The sequence below is a fragment of the Eretmochelys imbricata genome, chromosome 4 (genome assembly GCF_965152235.1).
Source record: "Eretmochelys imbricata isolate rEreImb1 chromosome 4, rEreImb1.hap1, whole genome shotgun sequence".
NCBI classification, from domain to species: domain Eukaryota; kingdom Metazoa; phylum Chordata; order Testudines; family Cheloniidae; genus Eretmochelys; species Eretmochelys imbricata.
In genome coordinates, this window is record NC_135575.1 from 34023843 (window position 1) to 34048022 (window position 24180).

The 24180-nt window shown below is 39.8% G+C and overlaps 1 protein-coding gene and 1 long non-coding RNA gene across 3 annotated transcripts in view; one reads left to right on the plus strand and one right to left on the minus strand.

Moving 5' to 3' along the window:
* The window catches only part of NPNT (nephronectin), a 90607-nt gene extending 68764 nt beyond the window's left edge, over positions 1-21843 (plus strand). The window contains exons 11-14 of the mRNA XM_077815105.1: positions 13240-13335; positions 13687-13785; positions 19714-19970; positions 21748-21843. Of these exons, the coding sequence (XP_077671231.1) occupies positions 13240-13335; positions 13687-13785; positions 19714-19970; positions 21748-21843 (548 nt within the window). The remainder of the gene's footprint in view (positions 1-13239; positions 13336-13686; positions 13786-19713; positions 19971-21747) is intronic.
* LOC144263958 (uncharacterized) overlaps positions 1-24180 on the minus strand; it is a 46493-nt gene that overhangs the window by 18515 nt on the left and 3798 nt on the right. The window contains exons 2-5 of one of the 2 annotated variants that reach the window (XR_013345885.1): positions 23973-24031; positions 20710-20748; positions 20555-20605; positions 2620-5149 (exon numbers count right to left, since the gene is read on the minus strand). This is a non-coding gene — a long non-coding RNA (uncharacterized LOC144263958). Of the gene's footprint in view, positions 1-2619; positions 5150-20554; positions 20606-20709; positions 20749-23972; positions 24032-24180 lie in introns of those variants that run through there. The other variant, XR_013345884.1, reaches the window with a different exon arrangement.

Below are 24180 nucleotides of genomic sequence, written 5' to 3' on the forward strand. Positions count from 1 at the left end.
ATATTAAATATTTATTTGATATACATAAAATAAAAGGTGTGAGCAAGATTCAAGATTCCATTTATGCCCTAGATGTTGACAATTTGTAAGGCACTCCTGGTGTAACCCTCAGCAGGCCTGCTTTGTTGTCATTTATTTTTTAAATTATTTGTTGTCAAGGTTCCTTCCCCACTCTGAACTCTAGGGTACAGATGTGGGGACCTGCATGAAAAACCCCTAAGCTTATTTTTACCAGCTTAGGTTAAAACTTCCCCAAGGTACAAACTATTTTACCTTTTGCCCTTGGACTTTATTGCTGCCACCACCAAGTGTCTAACAAATATATAACAGGGAAAGAGCCAGCTTGGAAACGTCTTTCCCCCCAAAATCCTCCCCAAACCCTACACCCCCTTTCCTGGGGAAGGCTTGATAAAAATCCTCACCAATTTGCATAAGTGAACACAGACACAAACCCTTGGATCTTAAGAACAATGAGAAAAGCAATCCGGTTCTTAAAAGAAGAATTTTAATTGAAGGAAAAAAAAGTAAAAGAATCACCTCTGTAAAATCAGGATGGTAAATACCTTACAGGGTAATCAGATTCAAAATATAGAGAATCCCTCTAGGCAAAACCTTAAGTTAAAAAAGACACAAAAACAGGAATATCCATTCCATTCAGCACAGCTTATTTTATCAGCTATTTAAACAAAACAGAATCTAATGCATATCGAGCTAGATTACTTACTAAGTTCTAAGACTCCATTCCTTTTCTGTTCCCAGCAAAAGCATCACTCAGACGGAGAGAGCCTTTGTTTCTCCCCCCGTCCAGCTTTGAAAGTATCTTGTCTCCTCATTGGTCTTTTTGGTCAGGTGCCAGTGAGGTTATCCTAGCTTCTTAACCCTTTACAGGTGAAAGGGTTTTTCTTCTGGCCAGGAGGGATTTTAAAGCTGTTTACCCTTCCCTTTATATTTATGACATTTGTATTTTGATAGTACCCAGAATATGGTGGACACTGCCCCCATCCCCAGGCACTTATTAAGTGAGCATATTATAATGTTCACTCTGGAAGTGAAACCTGCAGTCACGGTTGGAAAACAGTTTCCAACACAGCTCTGTTTTTGTTGTTTGTTATTCAGTGAGCACTGTCTGTGTACTCAGCACTATGTAGCATACAGAAAGCCATGTCTGTTGCCCTCTCATGCCCTACTGCCACAGAGAGCTTTCAGGTATGGATAAGGAACAATGTCCTTGTATTTAAGGAGGGGATAGCGTGTAGCATATAGGAAGGAAGCAGTTATATTCCCTCACTTAGCACATTCAGAAAAGATGGCAATTCTCATGTATTTTCACGATACTGGCTTGCTTTGTTTATGTTCCCCAATATTGTTCCAGATTGAAAATGTACATAAGGGCTGCATTCATATATAGATGTTAGATTCCTACCATAGAGACATGTTTTTTTTGTCTATTTAGTGAAAAATTACAGTTGGTGAAAACTATCCTCCCTGTCAGCCCTGAATTCTCTCTCCGCTCCCCTCCTAAAGTTGAAGTCCCAGATGCTGCGCATTCTTTGCCATGTGTGTCAGCCACCTCCTATCCCCTTCCAATGTTCTATTTGTATGAACAGGCTCTCCACCCTTTTCTTGGCCTCAGTGCATCACATCACCCCATTGCACCAGCCTCATCATCCTTGGGATTAGTCAGGTCAGCACTGGAGCTCCCTTCCACAGCAGTAAGGTACCATGTTGGACGTTAGGATTTTTCCTAAGTGTACAGTACTGGTATGTATGTATTGTTAGAATGTCAGAGAAACAGCAAGAGTAGCTGTTTGGTGAGGGATTACCAGAGGAAAGGGCTTCACTGAAGCATTATACATAGCACAAAGGAGCTGCCAGCCTTGCTGACTTAACTAGTTGTACCCAGCTCTGTTCCCACCCCTGGCTGGTGCTGTAAATTACTGGGTAGCTTTAGAGCTTTGTTCCCACCTTCCTTTGTAATGCAAAGGCCAAGTTCAAAGTCAAGCTCAAGTTGTTCCTCCCCCTCCTTTTCTCCTCAGCCCCCTTAAGGAGCTGTCTGCTCCTTATCCCCTGTATCTTGCTTCCTTCTCCCTTTCTGTGATTTTGTTGTGGGCTCATACCCAAAAGTGGAGCATATAGCAGACTGAGCAGTATAGAGAGGTCACCTAAAGAAAGTGTTACAATCAGTTAAACACATTCTCAGTGTGCTCCCCAAATAGGCAGCTGCCTGTGGGTTACATCCCCATGTGGAATCCTCTGTGTCACCAGATCAGATCAGACACTGCCTGACCATATTCAAACCCAAATGCAACATCTCCTTCTTGGATAAGTGGCCCACCCTGAAAGTGACATCTCTCCAAGACTCACTCACAGTTGGACAAATGGGAGGGGGAGTGGGAAAGTAGATAAGGTAAGACAAGATGTAGAAACAGTCAAACAAAAATCTATACAGCATAATGAGAGCAAGGAAGAGATTGTGCAAATACTTCCCTTTAGGGTATGCATTTTTTAATTGTTTCATAGAGCTTAGATATTATGATGACAGGTGTTTTAGAAATGCCATAGATTAGATAGAGGTTCAGAGCTGCCCAGAATTTTGAGATAGTGCATGAGACAGCTGTGTAATGTTTAGGATATTGACATTTATTTCCTTCTTGTACAAAAGGAGAAGCAACATTCCAAAAGTGGATCAAAATCTGAATCTATTTCTAGATTAAAAAATTAACCAATCAGTCAATCAAAACCTTAACAACATCAGCTGAGAAGTTAACTAAAAAGTTATGGTCAAATAAACTCTTTATAAAAAGAAAAGGAGTACTTGTGGTACCTTAGAGACTAACAAATTTATCTGAGCATGAGCTTTCGTGAGCTACAGCTCAGAAGTGAATATTTTTGCGAATACAGACTAACATGGCTACTACTCTGAAACCTAAGCTCTTTATAGTTTCTCTTCATTGCTAATTCCATTTGATATGGTATTGAAGTTTTAAAAACTTATAAACATCTTAAAATTTCCTGCTAAAGCTGTTTCTAACACTCCAGCAGATTTTCTGGTAAGCCACCCATGATTCACCTTGGCTAGCATCCATATGCTTAAGTCCTACCGATGACCGTGATTGATACCCATGTCTGGTAACAGAAGCTGTTCCTTTTGTAGTTGGCTCGCTGCTAGATGTCACCAGGGAAGTGTGAATTGCACTGAGGTCCCTGTCGCTCCCCAGGTGGGACCTGAGGGGGCATGAAAAAGATCAACTCTTGCACGCTTCATTGGCTCCACAGCAGCAATGCAGACATGTTGGAACCATCATTGTACACCTGGAAGGGGATGATTTGGTGGATGCTACTAAGGTCAGCCTCCTCACTGAATGTAATGCAGGACTGAACTGAGTGTAGTAAACTATTTCCAGGAACTGTGCTGGCTTTGTTAGACTAGTTCCTCCTCAGTACATGGCTGAGGGCTCACAATAATACTGCAGTGGGGCAGTCATAAAAAATGGGAAACAGGGAGATGTGGTGCTTTGTGGCACAGGCTAGGGGGCAGTACTGGGCATATTGTCCAATTGTTCAATCCTGTTCTGTCTTTGTCTGATAGCAGCTTTTAAATTTGGACCTTCAGGCTGGTTTATTCCCTGGGGTGGGTAGCCATTGCTGATCGAGGGAGATTGTGACTTGGCTTTCTAGCTGTGCATGCACTACCTAAAGGGCTTGAGGAAGTAACTTCTTCAGTATAATGTCTCCTTGTTTCCAACAGTTAGTGCTGCAGCTGAATGATAGCTTAATGTTGCAAATGATGGCCCTTTCTGGGAGCTCAGCTGACCACCACCAAAAGGTGGGTGACGTTTTTGGTATATTATACTTGGATGGGAGGAAAGGGCTTCAGTAGGTGGCAGGATATGGGGCACACAGTGAAGGAGAGTGATGCCTCAGCACCATTTGACTATATCCAGCAATGAATTCATGGTGCCTCAGCATATTACTGATCAGATCAGCAAAGACAATGTGCCTGGTAATATTCTTGTAGAAAACAAACATACATTTCAGGTTGTTTTCTTTTTTTTCCCTTCATTTATTTTTCCTAAATCTATTCTCAGCCATGTCTCTGCTTCTCTGGCTTCCTGCCCCATACAGGAGGTGAAATTCTCTGAAATATCCCTAGCAAAATGTCCCTGAATCCGTTGCTTAGCACGGTCATTCGGACCACTGTAATTTTCATTAGTCTACTAAATGATGACAGAGATCACCGACTGGTGTAGGTTAGACTGATATTTAGATAATGTGGTCGTTTTTTGGAAAGGTTTTAGATTACTTTGGTATTTTACTCATTTACCAGTATTTACTACAGGACTTAAAAAAAGGACTATCTCACCGTCAGAAACAAAACAAGACAGTAGTTTGGGTTTTGTTCATGAACTTGCTATTCTTGTCTTCTGAACCACTTTGTCAGATGAGGCAATGGCATCTGGCAGCAAGGTTAATCTTTTCCTGATATTGACACAGCGTGAATGAAAACTTGCTGGAATGTAGCACGGGGTTAATATTCAGCTATTTAGGATCTGATCCAGAGCCCACTGAAGTATGTAGGCATCTTTCCGTTGACTAAAATGGACTTTGGATAAGGCTCTTAATGAGCAGACTTTATTAGTTTTTAAGGTTGAGATTTTCAAAGCCACCTAAAAGATTTGGATATTCAATTCCCATTTTTATAAAAAGGCTTGTTTTATATTAATGAATTTTTGGGGCCCTCTTCTTAAGACTGAAAAGGCCTTAGAAGGTGCAGCAAGTATGGTTATGTAATCCTTTAATCTATTTAAATGAGACAGTGCTAAAGGTAATGAATGTAGACCCTCAGCCACTGATGTCAGTGGAGTTACATTATTTGGATTAGTTTGGCCCAATTATTCTGATACCTTTTAAAAATGAGTTTGGCTTTATGTTTTTTATGAAAATAGATGTTTCATTGTTATGTGGCATCTGGAGCTGAGTCACAGGGCCTGAATCCTTTACATAATGGGTAAATCGCATACTTCCAAAATTCTTCCATGCAATTTTCTGTTCACACCCGATTCTTTCAAGCTTGTGCTTGCTGTTTATGATGGTCTATCTGTGACTCATACTGATTGTATAGCCATTGTTCATCTTCTAGATCTGTTTGCTGAAAGAAAAGCAGTTCAATTTTTGAAGAGATTTAACAGGACATGTCTTGTCTTGTATAAATGTAGAATTGTTCAAAGTGCACGTCAATATAAGTAACAAGAGTTAGGTTAAAGAAGTTAGTGGACATTATACCTGCCTGAAGAATACAGAATTGGGCTCTACTTGAATTAGGGCCATGTTGCCCTCTCCTACGTATAATGGTACACAAGAATGGGAGAGACTGCAAGAGTTTTCCCAAAATCATCATGTTCCTCTCCACCCAAAAGCCTGCAGACCTTCCAGGCTCTCAAGAAATCTGCCAGAAGCACAAAGCTGTCCACGAAGAGACTCTCTGTCCCCCAGATGCTTGCTAATATGCAATACAGCTGCACTGCCAGTTATGACTACCAGCAGCTGCCACTGGAAACCCTCCGTAAAGAGTTTTGCTTAGCAGGGGGCATTCCCTAAGCGAAAGTTAATGTGGCCTCAGGTTGCAGAATTTTAGGTAACACACCATGGGCAGGTAGGGTGGCTTGTGGTGGGGTAAGATGATGTACATCTCCTCCAGTCTGACCTCTGCCCCTTCCCCTCTCCCCCCTCCTGCCTCAACCCCAGACACACCAATCTCCTCTCCTGGTTGGAGCAAAATAGGAAGGTGCTGTCAAAGTGGTTCAGGGACCGAGGCCCATGATCTAGCCCCTGACTGTTTAGCTTTCTTTTAGCTATTTCTAATATATGTGAGCACTGGAGACCTCGTAACTGTTCCTCTTTTTATTTTTTAATTTTTTGAATTAAGAGTTTAACCACATTTAATTTGCTTTAAGTATGGAACTTTCATATCTATTTCTCAATTACATTTATTGGCAAATGGGAATTTCATGCATAATTGCTCCAGTATGGAATCAGCTACGTTTAAACTGCAATATATTTTATTATTTTAGTATTATTAATAACGATATGAAGCTGTGCTTCAGTTCTCAATTTCTTTTTTGTTATTGAAATTGCCAAAAAACTGAGGTGGCCATAATCATGAATAACCCCAAAATATACTCACCATACCTCAGCTTCCCAAATTTAGCCATTGATGAACAGATTAGAGAAGTAACAAGACTTTTTCAAGATTAAAAGGCAGCGTGAGAATCTGTCTTATGTATCTGGTAAAAAAAATCTCCCCTCTCTTCCCATCCCTTTATGAAGAACTTTACTCAATAACTTGAGGAATGCTGTAAAATTAGTGTATTGGCTCACCCAACTATGTACTTCTACTACACAGCCTCCTTGAGAAATACCATTCAGTGTATATAGTTCATGGAATCTTCTAAGAAGAAGTCAAGTTTATATTTAACAATCTTATCTAGCAGTTGAAGTAAAGTGAAAACTACACTGATATGCTAAGTAAAGTACACACGAAAGGTTTGGAAAGCTGACAAGAAATAATTGTGGCAAATTCTTTCTCCCAGGATCTCCACTCAGCATACGTAGCGGTCTTAGGAAAGAAGAGTACACATGGACCATGTTAAGATTCCTGTGTCTTGTATGGTAGCTCCCTTGTTTGCTGGATATGAATGCACATTCCTTTCATTAGAGTGCAGCACTGAAAAGCATTTTTAAAGCATTCTCAAGGTCGTGAAATTAACATTAGGAGGGGTCTTTTGGAAGAAGTTTTGGAGAAATCTTTATCTGGGGCCCTAAATTATACATAGTTCTATTAAATTTGCTATACATGAATGTTCATGTCTATATGGTAAACAGGGACTGGAAATGGAATTTCATTTAGTGACTTGGGGACCACTTTGCCCTGTAAAGCTAGAAAACCTGTGTTAGGGTCAGGAAACTATCATCTCACATGTGAGATTTCCTGCAATTCATTCTGCAAGAGGGGTGGGCAAAATGATAAGGGTCTCCATGTAGCAGGCAGTGGGCATGACTCTCCTAACCTCGGAAGGCACAAAGATCTGCCAGAATGTGCTACAGCTCTCAGGGCACCTGCATAACTCAGGGACATCAGAAAATACTCTCCATTCCCTCCCATGGGAACATGGCTATTGCAGAGTCTTACTGCCATGGACTGCTGGCCAGTCTCCCTAAACTGCTGCCCTGAGGTAGGGGGAGGAGGGGTTACAATGTGTGGAAGAAAAGCTGCAAAAGATAATGCTAACAGGGTGAACTTTGTTATGTTAAATGGTTACAGTTTATCAAAATAGGACAGGGAGTTCACCAATACTGGTCCTGGGTACTGATAGCATGGGATGAAGTGACACTGCATCATATTGGCTGATGGGGCAAGCTCAGGGAAGTGAATGGGAACAAGATAATAAATGTATCTGAAAAGAGAGAGTTTCCCTGAACTGCCCATTGCAATTGTAACCAACAATCAGCAGGTGCATAAGATCTAGAAGTTTGTAGGCAATGTACTTGTATTCTCAAATCCCTCCCCACTATACATCCCTTTATAGAGTGCTAGGAAAGAAGAGGGAAATTACAGGGCCATTCAGTTGCCCTTGGATTCTGGCTAGCAGAGGAAAGATGGTAGGGTGATAAGAACATATTGGGTCAGACAAAATCATACATTGAGTCCAATATCCTGTCTTCTGACAGTGGCCGACGCCAGATGCTTCAGAGGGAGTGAACAGAACAGAGCAATGTACTGAGTGATCCATCCTCTGTCGTCCACTCAGCTTTTGGCAATCAGAGGCTGGGGTTGTGTGCCTGACCATCTTGACTAATAGCCATTGATGGACCTATTCTGCATGAATTTATCTAACTCTTTTTTTGAACCCAGTTATACCTTTGGCCTTCACAACATCCCCCTAGTAATAGTTCTACAAGTTTACTGTGCACTTCGTGAAGTACCTCCTTATGGCTGTTTTAAACCTGCTGCCTATTAATTCATTGTGTGACCCCTGCTTCATGTGTATGTAATGGGGTAAATATACTTCTTTATTCACTTGCTCCACACCATTCATAATTTATTGACCTCTATTATATTCCCCCTTAGTCAGCTCTTTTTCAAGCTGAAAAGTCCCAGTCTTTTTTAATCTCTCCTCATATGGAAACGCTCATGGAAAATTTCTCTTATAAGATGTCAGTGCTGCTCCATCCACTGGTGTGAAGCCCAATGAACTTCCAAGACAGGCCCCAGCCCCTGAGTCTGAATAGCACATAAAATGGATCTCTGGCTGCCAAAGCAAATTTGCAGTTTTTATTCAATTGCATTTTCTTGAAAATTTATTTTTCACTATTCATCCAACTCTAGATCTATACTACTTTGTCACTGGACTTTCAGCAGACTACCTCTTTGATAGTTACTTATTCTGTTTTATTTCATTTAAAAACACTTCTGTGGTATCTTTCAAACTGATTCACTTCTGATTGTAATGCTCTGTGTAGCGATTAGAATTTTTTAATACAAATTCTTAAAAATCCTTAATGGGAATTTTACTGCCAATTGATAAGTCCCTGATTCAACAAAAATCCATCACACTAGTCACATGCTTCAAGTTAGGCAGGTGCTTAAACACCTAACTGAAATGGATCTTAAACCTTTTGTGTAGGCATTACTGCTAAACTTGCCTATCTGAGAGACCATCTCTTTCCCGGTGTCCTACTGCCATAGCTCCAGTAGGAAGAGGAGTTCAAGCTGGATCACCCTCATTATAAAAGAAGAGCAGGGTATTCTCAGTGAGGGCCCCAGGACTCTGAAACTTGCTCCCCTCTTTGGTCTGAAATAGCCTGTACTCAATAACATGGGCATGCTGCAAATGCCATTTGTTGGATAGGGTTTTGGGGAAGGAGTAGGTCTTTGTTTACAACAGGGGCTCAGAGTCTTTTCTGGAGCTTTTCCACTTTGGTTTGTTGGCTTGCTGAGGTTAATGATTATCTCCATTTGTATATTAGACTTACACTAACCACGCAATAGCATAAATATTAACTATTTTCAGGGTATGTAGAGCTTTTATATGGGCTTTTTTGTAATGTTAAAGCTAAAGAAAATTAATGTATAAGCAAAACAGATGTTAAAAACAAAATAGCGAAAACTATTATTAAAAATGATGTATTGCGCTATAGATAAAAAGGCCAAATTCTAATACTCTTACTTACACTGTACCTTGCTCTGCAAACGGTCACACTGAAGTCATTGGGACTATTTGTGGAGGAGGTGCTATTCAACATGAGTGAGAGTATAAGAACATGACCTACATTACTTTACAAATGGACAGACACATTCCTAATGCTAAAGAATTTACAATGGAAGAAAATAATAAGAAAAATAACTGTTCTTAAAGATGACCGAAATATAAAGGAAAATATCCAGTTTACTGCAGATTTTTTTTTAACCTTTTGTTTGATTAATAGACAAGGTGGGTGAGGTAATATCTTTTATTGGACCAACTTCTGTTGGTGAGAGAGACAAGCTTTAGTGCTTACACAGAGCTCTTCTTCAGACCTGGGAAAGGTACTCAGAGTGTCACAGCTAAATACAAGGTGGAACAGATTGATTAGCATAAGGAGTTAACATGTTGCAAGTGACCATTCAAGGTGAAGTGGGCAGCTGACACCTCTGCAGTCACAAAAGAAAGGTGGGTTAGTGGGTTCTAGGAATTTGTAATGAGCCATAAATCTAGTGTCTTTATTGAGTTCATGATTTTTAGTGTATAACAAAATTATGAATTTACACTCCCAGGGCTGTCTTTTGAAGGTGTTGTGCAGGTTTCCTTTGAAGATGAGGACTGAGAGGTCAGATATGGTGTGATCGTTTTGTGAAAAGTATTTGCCCACAAGTGATATGGTGTTTTTGTCTTTTATTTCTCTGTGAGAGTTCATTCAAGAGTGTAGTGATTGTCTCATTTCACCCACACAGTTGTTACTGGGCCATTTATTGCACTAGATGAGGTATATCACCTGTGATCGGTATGTGTAGAACCCATGTGTTGTGATCGATAATCGTAATCGTGGAGATATGTCTGCAGGTTTTATGTCTCTTTTTATGGCAGGGTCTAGTGCCCCTTTGAGTTCGTGGGTCCTGGTGCGTGCGGAGCTGGCTTGATTATTAACATACATGAATGTTGCGTACAAGGATTAAAAATATCTTATTCATAACATGTAATTTGTTACCGTTAAAGGACGTATTTGTGTTTGGTCAAGCTCTTATCATTACCTGGTTATTTTGTTCAAATTCCAAAAGTTGTAATCGTATATTATAAAAACTATTTGATCCTGATTTAAGATTTTGTTTATATTACTGAGTGTTTTCCGGTTCCCTGGATTTGACAGGTTAGAGTACACATTCAACAGTGTTATTTACACATTGCTTCCAGTGCAAAAAAGACTCTGGATAAAAAGTGTTTTCTTCCTCAGTTTGGGTGTGATTTAATAGAAATAACCATATTAATTTCTGGTCAGAATCTTAAATCACCTAAATTTATCTTTATTTTCAGTCATCTAAAAAGCCTATTGGTACAGTTTAGAAGTTATTTTAAAACTGAATTGCGAGCATGCATCTTGTTCTTATTTTATGTTTTGATGGCATGAATAATTAAATAAAACCATAAATATTCTAAGCACCACAGGGAGCTTTAATATCTGAGGACAAGTCTGAAATGCATTGCTACTGTCATCAATGATGTGCTATATGTGTGGCTGGAAGAGGAATTTTCAATTCAGCTGTAACGAGTGCAATAATCTAGTTAGCTACAGCTTACAGCTGTCCTTCAGACACAACATTTGTGTACTGTATCTGGAGACCTAAATTTGGCACACAGATGTGGTTAGAAGAATGCTACAGAATATCTTGAGTCAAGGCAGCACTGAGAACCTTTAGTATAATAAGGGTCCCTGGAACTGTCTGGAATTTCAAGGTCAGTGTATTTAAGTGGCAGTATAAGTAAGTAACAGTCATTGCAGCCATTCTATATTCTGCAAATATGAATCCCTCCAGGGCCTTTTTAATTTCAAGGAGTCCTGTCTTTTACAAGTTTCATAGTCAAAGAATCCCTCATGGGCAAAGGCATTATTTCCTTTCTGTGTAGTTGTTACACAGCTGAGCGCAGCAACTGGGGCACATAGCGACAGCTATGTTTATGGTTGAATTCCAGCTTCCATTCTAAACTCCCCCTTTTTAACTGCTCCTAACTTTCTCACACACATCTCTTTATGGCTGAAATTATCAATGCTCTCTGCCCAGATATTTTTTTGGAAAGTTTCAGAAAAATACCTCTCGCCATTTTTGAGTCCTTCATGCCGGGGGCAGAGGGGAAGTCAATGAGGCATTTGGCTCTAGAGCAGTGGAGAGTCAGGTAACTGGAGGAGACGGGACAAGGGTGTAGTGAAGGCAAAGAGTATGGCAGGGGTTGAGATGTGCATAAAATGAGACACAAGGGTGATGCAGGAACGGATATCCCCAGTTCCTACGATTCACACTGTAGTGACATCTGTTACCTGACCATTGTGTGTGTCTTGCCAGGTGTGCAGGCTGGAGCTGCACTCTCTCTCCTGCTCCAGTTGTGCTGGAAGTCCTTAAGCAGGAAGGCTGCCTGCCTATCCCGCCCCTTCTCGCTCCCTTGTGCCTGAGGATGAGACCTGGAGACATTTGGCTCATGCTGCCTTGCAGTGTTTGAGCAAACAGAGGCAAATGGCACATTAAAGAGAAATGTGTGGCACTTGGGAGGCCTGTGATTATAATTTGTTTTGTAGTAGAGCAGAGACCAGTGCCCCATGACAGGTACTGTACAAACACAGAATAGGCAGTCCCCACCCCCAAAGAACTTAGTCTGGCACTTAATATTCTTTAGTGAGGCCTTGCAACATCCTTATTGGGTAGGCAAAATAAAATGTGGAGAGGATAAGTGACTTGTCCAAGATCACAAAGCAAGGCAGTGGTATTGGGGGTCAGTGTTCAGAGGGGTTCTGGTGCTCCTGGCTGGGGGTTAATCCTTCTTCCCTCCTCCTCCTCCCAGGTGCACATGGTACTTAGCTCTCAGGGTTGGGAAGCACCAAATCAAGAGGTTGTGACATCGTCCTTTGGAAATGCCACGTCTCCTGCATTGGAACTGAATGATATGCAGCCTTGGGAAAGGGAGGAGAGGAGGCTAAGGAGGTCCTCGGCGACTGGGTGATGGGTGGGAGGAGCTACCTCCTTAGCCACCCATCACCCAGTCCCAGAGCACCTCCTTAGCCTCCTCTCCTCCCTTTTGCCAGATTGCACATCATTCAGTTCCACAGGCAGCAGCAGTGGGGGAGAGGGACTGGGAGCAAGTTGCTATGTTACTTATTTGTCCAGTGTTCCTCAGTGTCCCATTCTTGAGCAGTACTCAGCATGTGTATTAAGTGAAATTCTGGTAAATAGAAGACCTGGCTCTATTATTTTGCTACATTAAACTAGGTTTTTGCATAGAATAAATTTAACCAATAGTGCAAAGGAGGACAAAAAGCACAGAGGCAGAAGCCTGGATTTTTTGGTAGACTTACTCAACTGAAATACGTTTAAAACAAACATCTGACTTCACATTTTCTCTTTTGCATGCTCAATTATCTCTTCAGATTACTGTTTGATCCTCAGGCAGCAGTATTGTAAACCGTATCACCTATTCCAAAATATAATCCTGATCTTCATCATTTAGGGATTGTCAAATTTTATTCTAATCTTTTGTAGTGAGATGGTTCAATGTCTAATTGTGTGTTTCTAAATGCTAGTCAGGTGCATGGGGTAGTATTGCAGATTCTCACATGTGTGACATCAGACTCCCCTTCCCATCAGTGAAAGTTGGATCCAGAACCTTTGAGACGCTGACTTGATGCTGATGATGCTTTAGCAGAGAGTACATTTGATTGTTTTATTTATTTGAAAATGTATTTGCAGAGAAAATCCTATTTTAAGGACAGAATTTTTTTGAATCACCTTTTACAGAGCTCAGATAAATGTTCCCGCATAAATCACTGAGGCGGGAAGTTTATGAATCTTCATGTGAAATGTAATTAAATATAATGAATTCATCAAGAAGAGCCTAAGCCTGAGGCTTTCTCTCTGCCTTTTATTAAAGATAAGGAAGTAGGTCATTGACTACTTTTATCTACCTCATTCATTTCCTTAAAAATTACTTTCTCTTACAGTACCACGACAGCCTGGAGTGAGCAATAATCTATTTGAAATATTTGAAATTGAAAGAGGGATTAGTGCGGATGAGGATGAAGCGAACGATGATCCAGGTACTTATCAAGTTTTCTATTCAGGATAGAGTTTTGCAGGATACCTGCATATCAGCTGTTTTTATACCATCTGTGTTTTAACTTTGTCCCGTCAACTAATTGGTCTTATTCTTTTTACAAACATGGATTTTATTAACACAGGTTTGTGCTCTAAATAGTATCTTAAGTGATACTGTTATTTGCCTAGTACTTGTTAATATTGCTGGAGCTTCTTTTTGTATGGCTCAATATATTGCACTTTATTTTTTGTAAGGCTTGTAAATTCTATCCAGTCAAAAAGTGGGTCAGTCGTCCACCAGCCCTAAGGATCAAGAACTGTTATGATGTGTCTTTCTGGTCTGTTTTTTGCAGGTATCCTGGTGCACAGCTGTAACTTTGATAGTGGTCTGTGTGGATGGATCAAAGATAAAGATGATGATTTGCATTGGGAACCATTTAGAGATCCATCAGGTAGAATAACTTTGTCTAGTCACACCTGTTTTAGTTTAAGAACCTAAGCTTGCTCCCTTTGAAGTTGGTGACAGAGCTCCCATTACATTTAATCTGAGCAGAAGGAAATTCTCAAAACTTTGCTAATTTACAGTAGTTTAAGAAATGTCCTACAACTCAATGGTTTTAGGACCTGCTCCTGCTCACATTAAATGTAGGGGGGGAGGCTGCCACCAAAATTTAATGGAACTACACCAACATATGTCAACGAGGGGGGCTGGCTCTTTGTTAGCCTGTATCCTTTAAATAGGAATGTTTATGAAGGAACAGTAAAGTGTTTTCCCTATTCAATTAAGGAGGAAAGAATAGAACTTAGAATGTGGCCCAATTTATTTTATCCTATTTGAAGTAAAATTTATAGTTCGAAGGTATGAGGAGATATTTTTAAAATTGCCATTCCACCATAATTATTTGTATGGTAATACTAAAATTGTGGGCAAAGCTGGAAATAATTTTGGCTCTACTGTACAAAGCTCTGTTTCTACCTTAACATTCCCAAGTCAGAGCAAAGTTTACAGAAATCCAGTATAAAATATTACAAAAGTATGTACACAAGAAAACTGTTTTAGTAAAAAGGGAAGGAGGGTAGATTTTTACTATATATGATTTTTCAAAATCTGCAGCGTACATCTTGGGTAGCAAAAAGGGACCTTGGAATATTGAGCTGAATGGAACAAAAAAGGGCACTAATGAACCATGTCACAAATCACAGGCTCTTTCTGGATCCCAATTGGTATTCACTCAGGGCAGTGAACCACGGCATACTGACACACCTCAGAGAATCTGCTCTCTTTACAAAAAGAATACAGTGAGTTTAGACAAAAAAACAAGGCTGGAAGCTAGTCAATTTTTGCCACCAAATCTGTCTCCACATAGTATTGAGAGCTATATGGTGAAATTCTGTTTTAAACATACAGTCCTGAACATGCCTTCCCCTTCAGCCCTCTCACCAAAGGGATGGAGATTAAACACACTCCTTTAGCTCTCCATTAGACCCTATGGGATTACATCATAGACAGAATGCCTTGTGATTGGATTGTAGACACTGAAAAGAAATGCATTCCCCAGTTGTAAAATACTATGAGTTAAATCATAGCCTCAGTGTGGGTGGGAGGGTGCAGGAAGTCCTTTCCTCCAGCTCTACAATAGAGGCATCCTCATCTGATGGAGTCAGGCCAGGGCCATCATCCTTGAAGGGTGGCTGCACGGGGGGCAGTACTGATTAAAACTGTTCAACGGTGTAGCAAGGAGCATGATCTCCACACTTCCCCTCCAGGCTTGTATTGGTATTATGCCTTCCAGACACTTTATATGGTGCCCCTAAGCACTACTCCTTTCTCATGTGGCTCCGAAAAGACATAATTTAGCATGACATACAGATAAAGTTTAAGATGCTTGTGTCCTCGAACAAAGTGTGGCCTACAATGAGTTTTTGATTATAAAGTGCATGAATTTTGTTTACTCAAGGGTTGTTTTGAAAAGCATCAGTTTAAAAAGTATCACTTGGCTAGCTGGCTAGAACTCATACTTTTTTTTTTTTTTTTACCGGTTACATTCTATGTTCCCCAGCTTCATACACATACACTGCTGCTACTTATAAACTGTTAAAACCAACCAAACAAAACCCCAGTTATTTCACAGATTTATTCTTGCAACTGGCCAATTGTTTGTTGGCTTTCAAAAGCCCTGATATTTAGTTGTTTTTTTTTAAAGTGGTTTGTCAAAAGCTGCATTTTAAAGGTGCTATGCTATTTCTTCAGGTTTACCTTGTATGTAGAAAACAGGTGAAGGTCTACACACACACACTCTATGAAGTTAATTATCATAGAATGTCAGGAGGTCATCTAGTCTAACCCCCTGCTCAAAGCAGGACCAATCCCCAACTAAATCATCCCAGCCAGGGCTTTGTCAAGCCTGACCTTAAAAATATCTAAGGAAGCAGATTCCACCACCTTCCTAGTGAAAAAGTTTTTCCTAATATCCAACCTAAACCTACCCCACTGCAACTTGAGACCATTACTCCTCGTTCTGTCATCTGCTACCACAGTCTAGATCCATCCTCTTTAGAACCCCCTTTCAGGTAGTTGAAAGTAACTATCAAATCCCCCCTCATTCTTCTCTTCTGCAGACTAAACAATCCCAGTTCCCTCAGCCTTTCCTCATAAGTCATGTGTTCCAGTCCCCTAATCATTTCTGTTGCCCTCTGCTGGACGCTTTCCAATTTTTTCACATCCTCCTTGTAGTGTGGGGCCCAAAACTGGACACAGTACTCCACATGAGGCCTCACCAATATTGAATAGAGGGGAAAGATCATGTCCCTCGATCTGCTTGCAATGCCCCTACTTATACAGCCCAAAATGCCACTGGCCTTCTTGGCAACGAGGGCACACTGTCAACTCATATCCAGCTTTTCGTCCACTGTAACCCCTAGGTCCTTTTCTGCAGAACTGCTGCCTAGCCACTCAGTCCCTAGTCTGTAGCGGTGCATGGGATTCTTCCGTCCTAAGTGCAGGACTCTGCACTTTTCCTTGTTGAACCTCATCAGATTTCTTTTGGCCCAATCCCTATTGTCTAGGTCGCTCTGTATCCTATCCCTACCCTCCAGCGTATCTACCTCTCCTCCCAGTTTAGTGTCATCTGCAGACTTGCTGAGGGTGCAGTCCATGCCATCCTCCAGATCATTAATGAAGATATTGAACAAAACCGGCCCCAGGACCAACCCTTGGGGCACTCTGCTTGATACCGGCTGCCAACTAGACATGGAGCCATTGATCACTACCCGTTGAGCCCGACAATCTAGCCAACTTTCTATCCATCTCATAGTCCATTCATTCAGCCCATACTACTTTAACTTGCTGGCAAGAATACTGTGGGAGACCGTGTCAAAAGCTTTGATAAAGTCAAGGAATAACACGTCTACTGCTTTCCCCTCATCCACAGAGCCAGTTATCTCATCATAATTAAATGTTTTCCTACTGATTTAGATAAATCTGTGCAACTCTCTAGAGTGGATGCAGTTCTACTGGTTTAAAGTGTTTGTACTAATATAATAAGCACCTTTATCCTGGTATAACTGTGTCCATGCTAGACAGTCATACTGAACTAACAGAAATTTTTCTACCAATTTTATTGTACAGTTCCAAAAACGATATGTAGACAAAGCATAGCATTTTTTTAAGTAGATTGTACTGCATGACTGTTCCTGTCTGAATAGCCAATTCAGCAATGCATTTAAGCATGTGATTTGTCTCATAGAAGTCAATGGAATTCAGGCAGATGCTTAACTTTAAACATATGCTTAAATGCTTTGCTGAAGATTATAGACTTTTTTTTCTTGTAATTCAATTGTTTGCTTTGTTTTGGCACATCGTTAAAATCACATTCATATTTTCTTGCAAAGAAATGATTTTTAAAGAAAATCATTATAGCTTTACTTAGAACAAACATTTATGCAACATTAATGATCAAACTCAACAAGAAACATTCAAGTCTAGTTTGACTAAAACTGCGACTAAACTTCATAGTAAAAGGTTGAACTATTAGAATTAAGTAAATTCTGTATATCTCTACAATATGGAAAAAATAGTAAATCATAAATGTTCCATGAAATCTGAGCTGTTGAAGTCTGAGAGCCTGAAAATGCTAAGACCTTTAAAGTGAATTTTGACATTCTGCTGTGATATCAAAGCTGTTTGTTTTATGGTTAGAACATGGAGTTCTCAGTTGGATATTATTGTTTTGTAATTTTTTTCTAGTAATTTCAGATTTGTAAAAAAATTGTGTTCCCTCCCCCTACTCTAGGGTCCCATTCCAACTTTGAAACCCTGCTCTAGCTTTAATCAGTTCAAATTTTTTAAAAAAATCCTCTTGGTATGGTTATGGGATTTTTAGAATAGCTAAAATCTCATTTATCACAGTTTAGCAGTCTACATAAAAAGGAGCACTAGAAGAATTTGTTGGGATTACATGTTTGATTTTGGCTTTTACAAATGTCCTGCCATGAGGTCTTCTAGTTTTCATTTATTGCATTATATTTATGTGCAGGTATCTCTCACTAAAGGAATGGGGATATTAATGGGTTTTTGAATGACGTTTGTGACGGTTGGGTCACAGAAACCACCTTCGGACTGCCACTTTATGTGCGGAGACTACCTCTACGCCCGTTTTCCCTGGCAGCTTGGGACTTCAGTGCCCTGCCTGGTTGTGCCAGACATGCTAGCCTGCTACAAACACAGACCCAGGTCTGAACCACATCCTCCAAAAGCTGAAGCTTAACTGAAAACAGTTTAAGAAGTGCTCCTGTCTCCAACACCCAGATACCCAGTTCCCAATGGAATCCAAACCCCAAATAAATCAATTTTACTCTATATAAAGCTTATACAGGGTAAACTCATAAATTGTTCATCCTTTATGACACTGACAGAGATATATGCACAGCTGTTTGCTCCCCCAAAAATTAATTACTTGCTCTGGGTTAATTAATAAGCAAAACATGATTTTATTAAATATAAAAAGTAGGATTTAAGTGGTTCCAAGTAATAACAGACAGAACAAAGTAAATCAAAAACCCACAAGTCTAAGCCTAATATAGTAGGAAACTAAATGCAGGTAAATCTCACCCTCAGAGATGTTCCAATAAGCTTCTTTTACAGGCTAGACTGAAGACAAAATGGAGGGGTTTCCAGGGGCTTATATAGTCTCGCTCTCATGAGTGGATAACCTCTCTCTCCCCCTGTGTAGAATCACAGCTACAAGATGGAGTTTTGGAGTCACATGGGCAAATCACATGTCCATGCACGACTCAGATCTCTACAGGCCCACGCCATTGCCCACATTAGTCTGAACTTTCCCAGGAAAGTTCAGATGTGGATTGGTGTCTATCAAGGTCCATTGTTAGCTAAGTACTCCCAATTACTTGAATAACACCTTCACACTATGTTGATCAAGTGCTGCCTTAGGTGCTTCCTACAGCAAACACTTTAAATACAAGCATAGAGCCAACGCTCATAACTTCAGCTATAAAAATGATACATGCATACAAATAGGATGAATACATTCAGTAGAACATAACCTTTGCAAAGATGTGTTACATGGCATATCTAGCAAAAAACATTCCAGTTATGCCATAGTTACACTCAAACATATTTCTATAAAGCATTATGGGGTGCAACGTCACAACGTTCACATGAACAGTATCATTGTTCATCATGAACAGTCTAACAGAAGACTCACCGGAGAGTGCAATGAGACTTAAGCTACTCAATGCCTCAGTCATCTCTGAAAATGGGACTTGAGATTTTTCAAAAATTTTACCGTTTGTTCATAATGTAAATGTATTAATGACAGGTTTCAGAGTAGCAGCCCTGTTAGTCTGTATCAGCAAAAAGAAAAGGAGTACTTATGGCACCCTAGAGATTAACAAATTTATTTGAGCATAAGCTTTTGTGAGCTGCATGCATCCGATGAAGTGAGCTGTCGCTCATGAAAGCTTATGCTCAAATAAATGTGTTAGTCTCTAAGGTGCCAAAATTACTCCTTTTCTTTTTATGTATTAATGAGAATGCCTAAAACTTGTCATTTCATAACTGCTATCTAGAATAATATTTAGGAGGCTTAGTTTATCGTTAAGGCTTCTGAGTGAAATTTCCTATGCAGCAGTGTTGTTAAAGAGTCAATGACTTGTAACGGAAATTTAAATCTCCTCTACCACAGCTAATGCAGCACAGCAACACATTTGCAACAGTGATTTCTAAGAAGTCCTGGAGTTTGAAATCCCTAAGAGACAGGAATTTGCAAGATTCATGGCACATCAAATACATGCATCTTTGTACGTGAAGGGTACTGACCTCGCTTGGAAACATTTAAAAAGAGCTGCCTTTTCTTTTGCAGGTGGACAGTATGTGACTATCTCTGAACCCAAAGGCAAAGAGGGAAAAGTAGCACGTTTGGTCCTGCCACTTGGCCAGTTAGGTCATTCAGGGGACTTGTGTCTGTCCTTTAGGCATAAGGTATCTGGACTACACTCTGGTCTACTCCAAGTGTTTTTAAGAAAAAATGGTGCTCATGGACCAGCGGTTTGGGGAAGAAATGGTGGCCACGGCTGGAGACAAACGCAAATAACTTTGCAAGACTCAGGCATCAAAAGTGTAAGTATAGCTGTCTATACATGTATATATGTATCTGATGAAGTGAGCTGTAGCTCACGAAAGCTCATGCTCAAATAAATTGGTTAGTCTCTAAGGTGCCACAAGTACTCCTTTTCTTTTTGCGAATACAGACTAACACGGCTGTTATATTGAAAACTGTATAGACAGCTTTCAGAGTAAGAGGTTGAAGCATTGGGCTAGCATCTCCTAGGTCTAGTATCAGCCTATGTTTTATTTCTAAATAAAAGGGGCCGAATTCATGCCTGACAGTGGAGTCACACCAGGGACATATTTTTCCTCCATCATATGTAAAAATACTAATTACCAATATAAAATATTCTGTCTGACTAAAAACTAAAATATAGGAGGTCACTAGAACTTGTGAACAAGGACGACAGCACCTAGAGATGGATTTATAAACACCCGCTCCTTTTCTCCTTATTCTTTTAAAAATAGTCTATAGGCTCTCAGAATAAGGCGACATCACAGCTCAGCAAACAGCCCCTTTATCACAGAAACTCCAACAACAAGATGCATTTGCAAGATAGCTGATATTTTAAAATATGAGTAATGATTTTCAGTACCCTAGTTTTTGGATGCCCATCTTGACAGCCCTATGGGCTCTCCGACGCTTTCTGGAAAAAAAAAAAAAAAAAGGTCTTTTTAAGGTGCCTCCAGTGGGCATCTAAAACTATTTGTTGTTTCTGAAAATTTAAGCCAATATATCCAATATACATACTGTCTTTTTGCTTGAACTTCCCTCATTAATCCAAAAGGCCTAAAGGGAATGTAGTAAACACCAGAATTATTTTACAGTATTGATAGTAGATCATGCTTTTGTATTGACCTTTTTCTTTTTCTAAGTATTGCAAAATCCTACATGAATTTATCTAAATTCTAGTTTTGACAGGGTCACTGTGTACATATCCTGTTGCTGGGTTTTTTTTTTTAAGGAGCATGCATGTGTCAGGTTCTCCCATCTAAGGAGGGAATCTTGCTGGAATGTTTGATTAATTTTCAGACCATGGACAAAATAACATTTGCTCATGTTAAAACAGTTCAGTCTTTGAGCGCAGCCGTGCAGGTGATAGATACTAGTGATTGTGGATGGATTAAAATAAACAGGCTCAGGTAGAGTTTAGTACCAGTTTGGCTTTAGGGAACATTCTACAGCATATTTTTCTGCCATGGTCCTCTCACCTTATAGTCTCTTCTTCATCCTACTTTAAATTTGTTGAGCTCTCCCTCATTCAAACTAGGTGCATTTTTAGTTTAAAACACAGATACGCAGCATTTGCTACATCACATTGTAGGAAGCTTTAGATTAGCACATTTTTGCAGAAGCTTGGAACATGTTATGCAGCGGATACTATTTCTAGATCCAGCTTATAATACATCCAGTGTTCAAACTGATCAATTTGCGATGTGGAAGGGAAAATGTTTTCAAAATACCTCTAAAGAGCCATTTTATTTTTTGTAGTATCTTTAAAGCAATGGATTAGATATATTTAAATCATTCCTTCCAGTAAAGAGAAGGATCACCATCTTTGGAGACAGAGATTCCTCCCTGAACACTGCTTCCATCAGTAGAGTAAGTACACTTCTATAGATCACTGGAAGTGTTTTATCCATTACAAATACCAACATCCAGGGTAGGTCTTTAAGTTCCCTGAGGCTAGGACTGACCATGCTCTTGCTGGGACCCTTCAGAACAGGTAGCTATTCTTGTCAAGTTGTTTTAAATTTACATCTGATTGTGTCTTATTTCCTTCCCCAGGTTATTTTCAAAGGTGAAAAAGGGAAAGGCAGAACCGGGGACATTGGATTAGATGATGTGAGCTTGAGGAAAGGCCGCTGCTCTGAAGAACATTAGCAACACCCCTAGACTGGCAAAGAACATATACAATTTCTCTTTCTCTTTAATCCTATTCCCATCAAGTTAAAAGAAAACTGTGGGCCAAAGTGGAAAATATGGACAGTGATCACCTAGTTAGCCCGCTTTGTGCAAATCCCAGTGAAACTCCACTTAAAATAATGCAAATTGTCTGTAAGGATGCAAACTTCAAGCCAATATTGGGTGTTTTTACTATTATTCCTTGTCCACATACTTGTGTGTGATAAAGGTACAGTGTACCATGCCTGAAAGATGCTCCTATTAAATGGGCAGGAGAGCCAAATGTGGCTAAATGTCTTCAGAAGAGATCTCCAACTCAGTGGTAATATTAACTGCTGTTCTGTGTTTTGCCATACTGATGATAATGATATGCTGTGCGATTTGTTTGACTTCATAATCTGAAGTCAACTGAGGCCTGGACCTGAACTTTGGCTATTTTACTGCCATTAACTTTTAAAGAAGGGTGTGTTACGTATCAAATAGCATTTACTCTGCTGTATCTATATTAACAAAAGGCTGTTATGTAGAGTAGGCATTGCATCCCTTAATATTGCTAGTACTGTGTTGTGTAAATGTGTGTGGTTACTAATGTATTTATGTTTCTTATATTTACAGAGTTCAGCTGCAAGGTAAATAGCAGCTGTGCTTTCAAGCTAAAATACAGTATGTGAGCTCTGTGTGTTCTTTGACCCTCTGCTAGTGACCATTGATAAATCAGCAGTGTCCTGACATTTTCTATCGTTTGGCCCTAAATACTAGTGTGATTTTTTTCCATGAGGTTATGACTGAAAACAAAGGGCCAGATCCTCAGCTAGTGTGTAATTCAATGGGTTGTCATAGTACTAAGCTAGTTTACACCAGCTGATGAGCACGATGCTGCCTACTATTAACTCCCATTGATCTCCCTGGGAGCGTAGGATGCTGAGCACCTCTAAGGAGGTGCTTTTACGATCTGCAGCATTGAGCTTGTTGAAGTCAGTGGCACTTTTGCTATTGACAGGATGGGCCAGAGTCTGTGCTGATAGTAATTGTTACTATCTAAGCAGCACAAGTGAGTCAATTGCGCTAATGCATTGAAATATAACTGGCCACTGAATCTTGCATCTGTACAAGGTCCTTGCCAGACTGCTTAGAAAACTACAACACAATGTTTAGAGCTAAAATGTTAGTTGTAGATGGAATAAATATCTGTCAGAATATTGGGCTTTTTCTTTTAGTCATCCATTTTGGGTGTGAGAAATGTACAACTCCATGGAGAAATGTTGAATTTCTCCACTTGTCTAGCCTTTTTTAAATGAAAAAGCTTTATTATCAGCATTGAAATCAATTTTAAATTTGACAACTTTACTTCTAACTTTCTTAAAGATAAGTTTAATTGTTCTAGGAAGACAACCGTAAGATTTCAAAAAGGTACAGCCAGAAGACAAAAGGCCTTATGACCTTTTAAAATAATTAAGTGTAAGCTCAATGTATCATTATGTATGATCTTATAAAAGTTATTTCTGGTTTCAACAAAAACCTGTATCTAGTCTTGCACACCCTGTCCATAAGGATGACATTGCAAGACATTAAAGTCCTAATTTCAAATTCTTATTGGGACATACCTTGGGTTAGCTCATCCTAAAAGGATTAATACATACTTTGTACCAAGATATGATTTGGTAAGACAGTTAAAACATGTTACAGCCCTTCAGGGTTCAGGTAAATTGGTTAGAATAAGGATCTATTTCATCCCCAGAAGAAAAACCCACCCAGGTTTTAATCATTTTGCAATTAGGACTGGGCATATGGAAGTTTTGTTAGTGCAGATGGTATATCACAGGTCAGTGCATTTCTTCTGCCCTTTCAACATGCAAATGTACAGGCATGTACCAATAGGTGGATCTCTGAATTTTCATTGGTCTCACAAGTAGTGAATGGACCTTTCATCAGTATTGCAGTATACAATATTATTATGCCACTATCTATGCTTGAAAGGGTTAAACAAATGAACATTATAGCAAGAGGCAAGATTAATACTATAAACAGCTACATTTTCACTTTGTTGGTGTACAGCATATAATGGCTCAGCTTCCAAACCACCCCTAGTCAAAGAGTTCGTCACTCACCTCTAAAGATTACTCTGCCTGATTTGATTGACGGAGTCTACTGAATTGTCACTAGCCCCCTGCAAAAGGTTAAAAGAAGTATTTAAGGTTACTGAGCTTGTTCAGTCCACTTCCATTTTGGTAGAGGAGACAACATTTAACTTGCTCTGTTGGGTCATCTTTTTGCATGATTCTCAGTCCTCCTGCCAAAGTTCCTGATCTTGCAATG